The sequence below is a fragment of the Entelurus aequoreus genome, linkage group LG13 (genome assembly GCF_033978785.1).
Source record: "Entelurus aequoreus isolate RoL-2023_Sb linkage group LG13, RoL_Eaeq_v1.1, whole genome shotgun sequence".
Taxonomy (NCBI): domain Eukaryota; kingdom Metazoa; phylum Chordata; class Actinopteri; order Syngnathiformes; family Syngnathidae; genus Entelurus; species Entelurus aequoreus.
Genome location: NC_084743.1, coordinates 19,000,600 through 19,014,230, shown reverse-complemented (window position 1 = coordinate 19,014,230; position 13,631 = coordinate 19,000,600). Strand labels below are relative to the sequence as shown.

Sequence of the window (13,631 nt, the reverse complement as noted above, 5' to 3'; positions counted from 1 at the left end):
AACATGTTGCAGGCATCCAATTCCAAATGAGCTAATATTTGCAAAAAATACCGTTTTCAAGTTCGAACATTAAATATCTTGTCTTTGCAGTCTATTCAATTGAATATAAGTTGAAAAGGATTTGCAAATCATTGTATTCTGTTTTTATTTACCATTTACACAACGTGCCAACTTCACTGGTTTTGGGGTTTGTATGTGTTGTTATTATTATTAGTGGTTAATTTGGTCTCAAAACAATGGCAATATTATGGTTTATCGGCAATATTTTGTAGTTCAATATATCGGCCCAGCCCTACACTGCAAAAACTGAAATCTAAGTAAGATGAAATATCTCAAATAAGGGTGATATTTGCTTATTTTCTGTCTGATAAGATAATTCTTCTCACTAGGCAGATTTTATGTTAGAGTGTTTTACTTGTTTTAAGGGTTTTGGTCCTAAATGATCTCAGTAAGATATTACAGCTTGTTGCTGAGATTTGATGACCTATATTGAGTAAAACATGCTTGAAACTAGAATATCAAGTGTTGCAAAGCTGTGTCATCAACACTCACAAGTATAAAACTACTTTTTTAAAGTAATCATTTCTTATTTCAAGCATGAAAAAAAAAAATCATGACTTTGACACAATTGTGTCTCATAATTAAAACAGATGACAGCCAAATGGACTTTGCTGTTTTATTATCAATGAAACAATAGAAAATATGTACTCATATAGTAGTACACTTGTTATTAGTGAGAATATACTTATTTTAAGGTATTTTTGGGTTCATTGAGGTCAGCTAATTAGGGACTGAGTCCCTTTGGGACAGAGGACCCTATTGAATTTCTAGCGTTTTATTATTATACCGCCGCCTCTTTGAGCTGTAATTTGACCCCCTTAACAGGCTTCAAAACTCACCAAATTGGACACACACATCAGGACTGGCGAAAATTGCGATCTAATCAAAAAACCAAACCCCAAAACTCACAATTGCGCTCTAGCGCCCCCTAGGAAGAAAACACAGACAAAACTGCCTGTAACTCCCAGTAGGAATGTCGTAGAGACATGAAACAAAAACCTCTATGTAGGTCTCACTTAGGCTTATATTTCATACACTGACAACCCCCAGCAAAAATCAACAGGAAGTTTGCAATTCCCCCTTCAAAACAAAAGTTGAGTAAAAACAGTCACCTTTTTTCAAACATTATCTCCTCTGAGCGCGTTTGTCGTGTCGGCTTCAAACTAGCACAGGAGAGAGGTTGAACCCTTCCGATTAAAAGTTGATGAAAGAGTTTTAATTACTGCTCCGGTTTGGATTTTATGAGCCCTCAAAGTCGGTCCCGTCCATCGCTGCCTGCAGCTTTAATTAGGGTCCGCCTGTACCCTGTATAAAGGACTCCCACAGGGAGTCCTTTATACAGGTGCAAAGGAACCTATTGAATTTGTAAGGTTTATTATTATTAGGGTCCGCACAGGACCATTGTCAAAGGAATACCAAAGGGAGTCCTTTTGCAATGGGACGAAAGGACCCTATTGAAATTGTAATGTTTTATTATTATTCTTTATTATTATTATTATTATTATTCCGCAGCTTTGCACACTACTTTGCCCCCCTTAACATGCTTCAAAACTCACCAAATTTTTACACACATACAATAGCTGGTACAGCACACTTTAGTCAAAAAACCAAACCCCAAAAATCAAAATTGCGCTCTAGCGCCCCCTAGGAAAAAACAAAAACAAACTGCCTGTGCCTGTAACTCCCACTAGGAAGGTCGTAGAGACATGAAACAAAAACCTGTATGTAGGTCTCACTTAGACCTACAACTCGTAATGACACATCCTCGGGCAAAAACCAACAGGAAGTTGGCAATTTCCCATTTAAGACTAAAATGTACTAAAAACGCTCATTTTTGCCTCTTTGAGCTGTAATTTGACCCCCTTAAAATACTTCAAAACTCACCAAACTTCTCACACACACCGGGACTGGTGGAAATTGCCATCTAAAAAAAAAACCGAACCCCAAAACTCAAAATTGTGCTCTAGCGCAATTTTTGAATAAAACAGAGACAAAACTGCTTCTCAGAGGAAAACACAGACAAAACTGCTTGTAACTTAGGGTAGGAACGTCTTAGAGACATGAAACAAAAACCTCTACGTAGGTCTCACCTAGACCTACAAACTGACATCTAAGTAAGATTAAATATCTCAAATAAGGTTGATATTTGCTTATTTTCTGTCTGATAAGATAATTCTTCTCACTAAGCAGATTTTATGTTAGAATGTTTTACTTGTTTTAAGGGTTTTGGTCCTAAATGATCTCAGTAAGATATTACAGCTTGTTGCTGAGATTTAATGACCTATATTGAGTAAAACATGCTTGAAACTAGAATATCAAGTGTTGCAAAGCTGTGTCATCAACACTCACAAGTATAAAACTACTTTTTTAAAGTAATAATTTTTTACTTCAAGCATGAAAAAACTAATCTTGATGCCGAGCGCATATCATTATGTCAAGATAATGGCACTAGCATTTAATTAATTTAAGAATATTTTTCAACATATTGATCAAAAAGGTCTCTTTTTTTTTTCTACCAAGAAAAGTGCACTTGTTATTAGTGAGAATATACTTATTTTAAGGTATTTTTGGGTTCATTGAGGTTAGCTAATTTTACTTGTTTTGGAAAGTCTTGACAAGCCGAATTTTCTTGTTCTATTGGCAGATAATTTTGCTTAGTTCAAATAAAATACCCCTAATTTTTGTCTTTTTTTTTCTTGTTTTTGAACACTGACTTTTTGTAGTGCAACTCTTAACGCTTTTTGTCTTTCACATTCTCATGCACGTTCACGCCAAATAATACTTTTTAATCTGTCGACGAGACATCCCAAACCGTCATGAAGACAGCACGCCAGGCCTCCCCTGCCAAACGGTGTCGCAGGCATTAGGACGGCTAGTCTGATTGATGTCATGGCGGTCCACAGAGCTGTAATTACTGTCCGCGCTCAAACGCCGCAACAGTGTCGCATCCCGTCAGCGGCGTTTTTTAAAACCACATGTCGCTTCCTGTTAGCCTGAGGAGCAAAAAAAGAGCCTCGGCACAACTGTGCACCATCTCGCCATACGAGTCTCCTTCTCTCCCACGTCCGGCCTTTCCGAAGCACCTGCCATCTTTGGTGGCCTTTCGTTGTCAAACTTTATTAGCGACGATGCGGGCAAATGAGTGCAAAGCGTAAGCCCGTGAGATTAGGAAGACAAAGATGATGAGGGATGGAACGTGGCGAAGGGAGGGAGGGCAGAACAGATTGAGACGAGCGGCTGATAAAGACATTAGGAGTGGGTGGGGAGGAGGGACGGATTGTATCAAAGTTGAGAAGATAATGACAGCGCACGTTATTGCCTGAGAGAAATGTCAAACTGACAGAACTAAAAGAGAAAAATGACAGTGGAAGAAGAATAATGAGCAGTGACGCATGGTCAGTGTTCTTGTGCGTGCTCACTGGCTACTAGGGCTGCACGCTGTACCTACCGGTATTAGTATAGTACCTCCATACTAATGACTCATTTTTGGTACTATACCACCTCTGAAAAGTACCGGTCCGCAAATACAACAAATATATTTTACCCCGATTTTTTTCTATTTGTATTGTGTCTTAGGACGGTCTTTTGACCACACTCTTCCCCCATGTGGAGGACCAAGGTTTGCTCTGTTAATGATTTTCTAGGTAAAAGTTGATTTTCATGACAAAAAAAATGATTTTCAAGGTAAAACTTGATTTTCAAGACAAAAAATGGTTTTCAAGGAAAAAAATAATTTTCAAGGTAAAAGTTGATTTTCATGACAAAAAATGATTTTCAAGGGAAAAAATGATTTTCAAGGTAAAAGTTGATTTTCAAGACAAAAATGTATTTTCAAGGAAAAAAAATGATTCTAAAGACAAACAATGATTTTCATGACAAAAAAATTATTTTCAAGGTAAAAGTTGATTTTAAAGACAAACAATGATTTTCAAGGTAAAAGTTGATTTTAAAGACATACAATGATTTTCAAGGTAAAAGTTGATTTTCATGACAAAAAATGATTTTCAAGGTTAAAGTTGATTTTCATGACAAAAAATGATTTTCAAGGTAAAAGTTGATTTTCAAGACAAAAAAATGATTTTCAAGGTAAAAGTTGATTTTCATGACAAAAAATGATTTTCATGACAAAAAAATGATTTTCAAGACAAAAATTGGTTTTCAAGGTAAAAGTTGATTTTCAAGACAAAAAATGATTTTCAAGGTAAAAGTTGATTTTCAAGATAAAAAATGATTTTCAAGACAAAAAAATATTTTCAAGGTAAAAGTTGATTTTCAAGACAAAAAAGGATTTTCAAGACAAAAAAGGATTTTCAAGGTAAAAGTTGATTTTCAAGACAAAAAATTATTTTCCAGGTAAAAAATGATTTTCAAGACAAAAAAATACTTTCTAGGTCAAAGTCGATTTTCATGACAAAAATGATTTTGAAGGTAAAAGTTGATTTTAAAGACAATAAATGATTTTCACGACAAAAAATGATTTTCAAGGACAAAAATGATTTTCAAGGTAAAAGTTGATTTTCAAGATAAAAAATGATTTTCAAGACAAAAAAATATTTTCAAGGTAAAAGTTGATTTTCAAGACAAAAAATGATTTTCAAGACAAAAAATGATTTTCAAGGTAAAAGTTGATTTTCAAGACAAAAAATTATTTTCCAGGTAAAAAATGATTTTCAAGACAAAAAAATACTTTCTAGGTCAAAGTCGATTTTCATGACAAAAATGATTTTGAAGGTAAAAGTTGATTTTAAAGACAATAAATGATTTTCACGACAAAAAATGATTTTCAAGGAAAAAAATGATTTTCAAGGTAAATGTTGATTTTCAAGGTAAAAGTTGATTTTCATGACAAAAAATGATTTTAAAGGTAAAAGTTGATTTTCAAGACAAAAAATTATTTTCAAGCTAAAAGTTGATGTTCATGACAAAAAATGATTTTCAAGGTAAAAGTTGATTTTCAAGACAAAAAATGATTTTCAAGGTAAAAGTTGATTTTCATGACAAAAATGATTTTCAAGTTAAAAGTTGATTTTCATGACAAAAAATTTTTTTCAAGGTAAAAGTTGATTTTCATGACAAAAAATTATTTTCAAGGTAAAAGTTGATTTTCAAGGTAAAAGTTGATTTTCATGACAAAAAATGATTTTCAAGGTAAAAGTTGATTTTCAAGACAAAAATTATTTTCAAGGTAAAAGTTAATTTTCATGACAAAAATATTTTTCAAGGTAAAAGTTAATTTTCATGACAAAAATGATTTTCAAGGTAAAAGTTGATTTTCATGACAAAAAATTATTTTCAAGGTAAAAGTTCATTTTCAAGGTAAACGTTTATTTTCAAGTTAAAAGTTGATTTTCAAGACAAAAAATGATTTTCAAGGAAAAAAATGATTTTCAAGGTAAAAGTTGATTTTCATGACAAAAAATGATTTTCAAAGTAAAAGTTGATTTTTAAGACAAATAATGATTTTCAAGGTAAAAGCTGATTTTCATGACAAAAAAATATTTTTAAGGTAAAAGTTGATTTTCAAGGTAAAAGTTGATTTTCATGACAAAAAATTATTTTTAAGGTAAATGTTGAGTTTCAAGGTAAAAGTTGATTTTCATGACAAAAAAATATTTTAAAGGTAAAAGTTGATTTTCAAGGTAAAAGTTGATTTTCATGACGGGGGCGGTATAGCTCGGTTGGTAGAGCGGCCGTGCCAGCAACTTGAGGGTTGCAGGTTCGATCCCCGCTTCCGCCATCCTAGTCACTTCCGTTGTGTCCTTGGGCAAGACACTTTACCCACCTGCTCCCAGTGCCACCCACACTGGTTTGAATGTAACTTAGATATTGGGTTTCACTATGTAAAGCGCTTTGAGTCACTTGAGAAAAAGCGCTATATAAATGTAATTCACTTCACTTCACATGACAAAAAAATATTTTTAAGGTAAAAGTTGATTTTCATGACAAAAAATGATTTTCAAGGTAAAAGTTGATTTTCATGACAAAAAATTATTTTTAAGGTAAATGTTGAGTTTCAAGGTAAAAGTTGATTTTCATGACAAAAAATTATTTTTAAGGTAAAAGTTGATTTTCAAGGTAAAAGTTGATTTTCATGACAAAAAAATATTTTTAAGGTAAAAGTTGATTTTCAGGGTAAAAGTTGATTTTCATGACAAAAAAATATTTTTAAGGTAAATGTTGAGTTTCAAGGTAAAAGTTGATTTTCATGACAAAAAATTATTTTTAAGGTAAAAGTTGATTTTCAAGGTAAAAGTTGATTTTCATGACAAAAAAATATTTTTAAGGTAAAAGTTGATTTTCATGACAAAAAAATATTTTTAAGGTAAAAGTTGATTTTCATGACAAAAAATGATTTTCAAGGTAAAAGTTGATTTTCATGACAAAAAATGATTTTCAAGGTAAAAGTTGATTTTCAAGAAAAAAATTAATTCCAAGGTAAAAGTTGATTTTCAAGACAAAAAATTATTTTTCTTGGTAAAAGTTAATTTTCATGACAAAAATGATTTTCAAGGTAAAAGTTGATTTTCATGACAAAAAATGATTTTCAAGGTAAAAGTTGATTTTAAAGGTAAAAGTTGATTTTCAAGACAAAACATGATTTTCAAGGTAAAAGTTGATTTTCATGACAAAAAATGATTTTCAAGGTAAAAGTTGATTTTCAAGACAAAAAATGATTTTCAAGGAAAAAAATGATTTTCAAGGTAAAAGTTGATTTTCAAGACAAAAAATGATTTTCATGACAAAAAATTATTTTTAAGGTAAAAGTTGATTTTCAAGGTAAAAATTGATTTTCATGACAAAAAAATATTTTTAAGGTAAAAGTTGATTTTCATGACAAAAAAATGATTTTCAAGGTAAAAGTTGATTTTCATGACAAAAAATGATTTTCAAGGTAAAAGTTGATTTTCAAGAAAAAAATTAATTCCAAGGTAAAAGTTGATTTTCAAGACAAAAAATTCTTTTTCTTGGTAAAAGTTAATTTTCATGACAAAAATGATTTTCAAGGTAAAAGTTGATTTTCATGACAAAAAATGATTTTCAAGGTAAAAGTTGATTTTAAAGGTAAAAGTTGATTTTCAAGACAAAACATGATTTTCAAGGTAAAAGTTGATTTTCATGACAAAAAATGATTTTCAAGGAAAAAAAGGATTTTCAAGGTAAAAGTTGATTTTCATGACAAAAAATGATTTTCAAGGTAAAAGTTGATTTTGAAGACAAAAAATGATTTTCAAGGTAAAAGTTGATTTTCAAGACAAAAAATGATTTTCAAAGTAAAAGTTGATTTTCAAGACAAAAAATATTTTCAAGACAAAAACTGATTTTCAAGTAAAAGTTGATTTTGAAGACAAAAAATTATTTTCAAGGTAAAAGTTGATTTTCATGACAAAAAATGATTTTCAAGGTAAAAGTTGATTTTCAAGACAAAAAATGATTTTCAAGGAAAAAAATGATTTTCAAGGTAAAAGTTGATTTTCATGACAAAAAATGATTTTCAAGGTAAAAGTTGATTTTCATGACAAAAAATTATTTTTAAGGTAAAAGTTGATTTTCAAGGTAAAAGTTGATTTTCATGACAAAAAAATATTTTTAAGGTAAAAGTTGATTTTCATGACAAAAAAATGATTTTCAAGGTAAAAGTTGATTTTCATGACAAAAAATGATTTTCAAGGTAAAAGTTGATTTTCAAGAAAAAAAATTAATTCCAAGGTAAAAGTTGATTTTCAAGACAAAAAATTCTTTTTCTTGGTAAAAGTTAATTTTCATGACAAAAATGATTTTCAAGGTAAAAGTTGATTTTCATGACAAAAAATGATTTTCAAGGTAAAAGTTGATTTTAAAGGTAAAAGTTGATTTTCAAGACAAAACATGATTTTCAAGGTAAAAGTTGATTTTCATGACAAAAAATGATTTTCAAGGAAAAAAAGGATTTTCAAGGTAAAAGTTGATTTTCATGACAAAAAATGATTTTCAAGGTAAAAGTTGATTTTCAAGACAAAAAATGATTTTCAAGGTAAAAGTTGATTTTCAAGACAAAAAATTATTTTCAAAGTAAAAGTTGATTTTGAAGACAAAAAATATTTTCAAGACAAAAACTGATTTTCAAGTAAAAGTTGATTTTGAAGACAAAAAATTATTTTCAAGGTAAAAGTTGATTTTCATGACAAAAAATGATTTTCAAGGTAAAAGTTGATTTTCAAGACAAAAAATGATTTTCAAGGAAAAAAATGATTTTCAAGGTAAAAGTTGATTTTCAAGACAAAAAATTATTTTCAAGACAAAAAATGATTTTCATGGTAATAGTTGATTTTCATGACAAAAAATGATTTTCAAGGTAAAAGTTGATTTTCATGACAAAAAATTATTTTTAAGGTAAAAGTTGATTTTCAAGGTAAAAGTTGATTTTCATGACAAAAAAATATTTTTAAGGTAAAAGTTGATTTTCATGACAAAAAAATATTTTTAAGGTAAAAGTTGATTTTCATGACAAAAAATGATTTTCAAGGTAAAAGTTGATTTTCATGACAAAAAATGATTTTCAAGGTAAAAGTTGATTTCCAAGAAAAAAATTAATTCCAAGGTAAAAGTTGATTTTCAAGACAAAAAATTATTTTTCTTGGTAAAAGTTAATTTTCATGACAAAAATGATTTTCAAGGTAAAAGTTGATTTTCATGACAAAAAATGATTTTCAAGGTAAAAGTTGATTTTCAAGACAAAAAATGATTTTCAAGGAAAAAAATGATTTTCAAGGTGAAAGTTGATTTTCAAGACAAAAAATGATTTTCAAGGTGAAAGTTGATTTTCAAGACAAAAAATGATTTTCATGACAAAAAATGATTTTCAAGGTAAAAGTTGATTTTCAAGACAACAAATGACTTTCAAGGTAAAAGTTGATTTTCAAGACGGATGAGAGTGAGTTTTAAGGGGGTGAGGGTAACAAAGGGTAGCCTGTGTATGTTGGTAAGCCTCACCCTGTGACAACTTAAAGAGCAGTGCTGGCTATCGAGTTGACAGCCTGGTTTTTTAGCCCGTGAAGCTTTGTTTTTGGTGGTGTGTCGGACAGTTTTTTGTCCTGCAGCACAAACGAATGGAACACGCTTGGGGTCATTTTGACAAGGTGGGAGGGGCTCACGAGTCACAAGTCAGAAAATGGATTTTAAGATAACTTCAAAACAGTTCCGGCACCAACGAAAATTTTTAGAGCACTAACGAAATCCCGGGTTATTTTAATATTTGCAATCATAAGGGGGCCAACTTCACTTAGGTGACATGCACGCCATTAAAAGCAATAATTAAAATGAAAATGTAATATGTTGACCTCCAAGTAGCATACACCATTTACATGCAAGTTATGAAAAATGCTTTGTGGAAAATAAGATGATCCCAGTCGGTGGAACGCTCTCCCTGACCACCTGAGGGCACCACAGACTGTGGATGCTTTTAAAAAAAGGCTTAAAAACCCTGCGTGCTAGATCTGGCTATTAGGCTGTTCTAGTTTTAATTTTTATTTATTTATTTTATTATCTTTTTATTATTCTTTAATACACTGTAGCACTTTGAGGTTGTTTTCTCAATGTAAAGTGCTTTTTACAAATAAAATATATTATTATTATTATTATAAGTATATGGTAAAAATAACTATTAGCAAATTATTTAAAATGCTTATTGTTGTGTCTTGTTTATTGTTTGTGTGTTTGCAGCAATATGGACAGAATCCAGCAGCTAAGAAAAGAATACCAACAGGCCAAGAGGGAGGGAATGGTGCCCGCCTATGAAGAACTGGACCTGCGGCGTAGAAGGCCTGACAAGGACAGGGTAAGAAGCAGATACAGATGTTGGATGACACACAATAGTCCTTTTTTCCGACTGTAGGGACTTTTTGGAGTTCCTATAATCGTTTTTCGTCATGTTCCGACACACGGGAACTAGGGACTACGGCCCTCATATCCTAGAACCATTTTAGCTCCTACTCTGAGGCAGGGTCTAAACTGAGTCCCATAGGAAGTAAAATACGTAAGTGTTTGGTGATTGGTTGAACTCCTAGCCACAACACAGAACCGCCATTTTTAAAAAGTCCCACAAAGTTAAAGTTAAAATACCACTGATAGTCACACGCACACTAGGTGTGGTGAAATTACCCTCTGCATTTGACCCATCCCCTTGTTCACAGCTCACATGTCTTTGGAGCAACAGTACAAAACCCAAAACCAGTGAAGTTGGCACGTTGTGTAAATCGTCAATAAAAACAGAATACAATGATTTGCAAATCCTTTTCAACCTATATTCAATTGAATGGACTGCAAAGACAAGATATTTAACGTTGGAACTGGAAAACGTTGTTATTTTTTGCAAATATTAGCTCATTTGGAATTTGATGCCTGCAACATGTTTCATCAAACACTTACTTGGAACATTCCATAGTTGAACTGGCTAATTGGGAACAGGTGGGTGCCATGATTGGGTATAAAAGCAGCTTCCATGAAATGCTCAGTCATTCACAAACAAGGACGGGGCGAGGGTCACCACTTTGTCATGGACGCCCCTGCTTATTTCAGCAAGACGATGCCAAGCCACGTGTTACAATAGCGTGGCTTCATAATGAAAGAGTGCGGGTACTAGACTGGCCTGCCTGTAGTCCAGACCTGTCTCCCATTGAAAATGTGTGGCGCAATATGAAACCTAAAATAGCACAACGGAGACCCCCGGACTGTTGGACAACCTAAGCTGTACATCAAGCAAGAATGGGAAAGAATTCCACCTGAAAAGCTTCAAAAATTGGTCTCCTCAGTTCCCAAATGTTTACTGAGTGTTGTTAAAAGGAAAGGCCATGTAACACAGTGGTAAAAATGCCCCTATGCCAACTTTTTTGCAATGTGTTGCTGGCATTAAACTCTAAGTTACATTAAATATCTTGTCTTTGCATTCTATTCAATTGAATATAAGTTGTAAAGGATTTGCAAATCATTGTATTCTGTTTTTATTGACGATTTACACAACGTGCCAACTTCACTGGTTTTGTATATTAGGAATTGTGGGTTGATTGGCTTTTGGGGGGTTTGATAACGGTAATTTTGTATTAATTATTGTGTAGAAGAAGGCACGGCTATTGTCGCTGACACTGAGGTTCACAGTGCAAGTACAGTCAGCCGTCATTTTACAGCTTTACCCTCCAGATCTTGTAGCCTAAATATGTTAGTGTGTGTGTGTGTGTGTGTGTGTGTGTGTGTGTGTGTGTGTGTGTGTGTGTGTGTGTGTGTGTGTGTGTGTGTGTGTGTGTGTGTGTGTGTGTGTGTGTGTGTGTGTGTGTGTGTGATTGAGTACTTTGCTGTCCTTAAAAATGGCCAACTCACAGAACGTATTACTATGTGTGTGTACGGTCAAATCTACCTAGCAACAGCGGTCAGTCCTCACAACTACAGAAGTAAAAATTTTTTTTTTACTTTGTGTGTTTTGCATTCTGAAGTGAGGTTGCAACTCTCTACTCCCATCTAGTGCTAGATATATTTTCTTCGTCATTCTAGCTATAGTGGAAAGGGGGGCCCTCACAACCGACTAACCGAACGTGGGTCCACACAAAGTAGGCAAGACGTGTGTGTGTGCGTGCGTGTGTGTGTGTGTGTGCGAGTTTGTTCTTGTATTTCTACCCTTCTTGAGACATCAACAAGGAAAAGTACCGTCCATATGAGGAGGTGTGAACAAGTTAGGACATAAATCATGGTCCCAATACGGAAAACCATTGCATCTAATAGAGAATGTCTCATTTGCACCCCTGGTGGTGAAATCTATCAAAATGAGGGTGGTCCCAAAAAGGAGGAATTTTTCAAATTGACTGTGTCGGTTTTAAAAGTGCTCCCCCTCTGGTCAACATATGAAATAACAAGTGTGTGTAAAAATGTGAAGTGCTCCCCCATCTGGTCAACATATGAAATAACAAGTGTCTGTAACAAATTGAAACGCGCCCTCTTTGGCCAAAATTAATTTTTTTAAAATAAATATACATGTATATAGAGACATATTGTAATAACTTGAAGTAAATAATGAAGATTAAAAACCAATTACAAACAAAAAATATAAAAATTAACTAAGAGCAGTCTTTTTCTCACAATGTGTCGACTTTTTTCTTATAAAATTGGGAACAATTTCTCATATTCTTTCTGTTTCTGTAATTTTGCAATATTTTCTCGTAAAATTATTACTTTTTTTAATGTAAAATTATTATTTTGTTAATGTAAAATGGCGACATTTGTCATATAAAACTTGGACTTTTATCACAATATTGCCAATTTTTGTGTTGTTCTTGTAAAATAGTGCCATTTTTTGAGTAAAATTCTGACTTTTGTCATAATTTTGCAGAGTAAAATTCTGATTATTATTATAATATTGCCAACATTTTAAAGTTTTCTTAAAACATTGTGACTTTTGTCGAGTAAAATTACGACTCTTTTCATAAAATTGCAAACATTTTAAGCTTCTTCTTGTAAAGTTGCGACTGTTATTGAGTAAAATTCCAACTTTTATCATAACATTGCACAAATGTTAATTTTTTCTTGTAAAGTGTTGACTTCTGTTGAGTAAAATTACGACTTTTGTTATAGTACTGCCAAAATTCTAAGTTTTTCTTGTAAAATTGTGACCTTTTTCTTGTGAAATTCCAACTCATTTTTCACAACAAGCTTTTTTCTATTTACATAGTATGTATATATTATTATTGTTGTAAATACAAATCTTTATATATCTACAAAGGGTGGTCCTAAAGAGGTAGGTATTTTTCGGAGGTCTCAAGAAGGTAAGAAATACAAGAATATGTATGTGTGTGTGTGTGTGTGTGTTTGTATGTTCTTGTATTTCTACCCTTCTTGAGACATCAACAAGAAAAAGTAGCTTCCATATGAGGACCGGTGAACAAGTGATGACATAAATCATGGTCCCAATACGTAAAACCATTGCATCTAATAGAGAATGTCTCATTTGCACCCCTGGTGGTGAAATCTATCAAAATTAGGGTGGTCCCAAAAAGGAGGAATTTTTCAAATTGACTGTGTCGGTTTTAAAAGTGCTCCCCCTCTGGTCAACATATGAAATAACAAGTGTGTGTAACAAATTGAAACGCGCCCTCTTTGGCCAAAATTAATTTTTTTAAAATAAATATACATGTATATAGAGACATATTGTAATAACTTGAAGTAAATAATGAAAATTAAAAACCAATTACAAACAAAAAATATAAAAATTAACTAAGAGCAGTCTTTTTCTCACAATGTGTCGACTTTTTTCTTATAAAATTGGGAACAATTTCTCATATTCTTTCTGTTTCTGTAATTTTGCAATATTTTCTCGTAAAATGATTCCTTTTTTTAATGTAATTTTTTTTTAAATTTTTTATGTAAAATGGCGACATTTGTCATATAAAACTTGGACTTTTATCACAATATTGGCAATGTTTGTGTTGTTCTTGTAAAATAGTGCAATTTTTTGAGTAAAATTCTGACTTTTGTCATAATTTTGCAGAGTAAAATTCTGATTATTATTATAATATTGCCAACATTTTAAAGTTTTCTTAAAACATTGTGAC

At 32.1% G+C, this 13,631-nt stretch overlaps 1 protein-coding gene across 2 annotated transcripts in view; it reads left to right on the top strand.

Annotated features, from left to right (window-relative positions):
- The window catches only part of pard3bb (par-3 family cell polarity regulator beta b), a 422,709-nt gene that overhangs the window by 250,606 nt on the left and 158,472 nt on the right, over positions 1–13,631 (top strand). For both annotated transcript variants that reach the window (XM_062067536.1, XM_062067535.1), the window contains exon 23: positions 9,760–9,874. In XM_062067536.1, the coding sequence (XP_061923520.1) occupies positions 9,760–9,874 (115 nt within the window). The remainder of the gene's footprint in view (positions 1–9,759; positions 9,875–13,631) is intronic.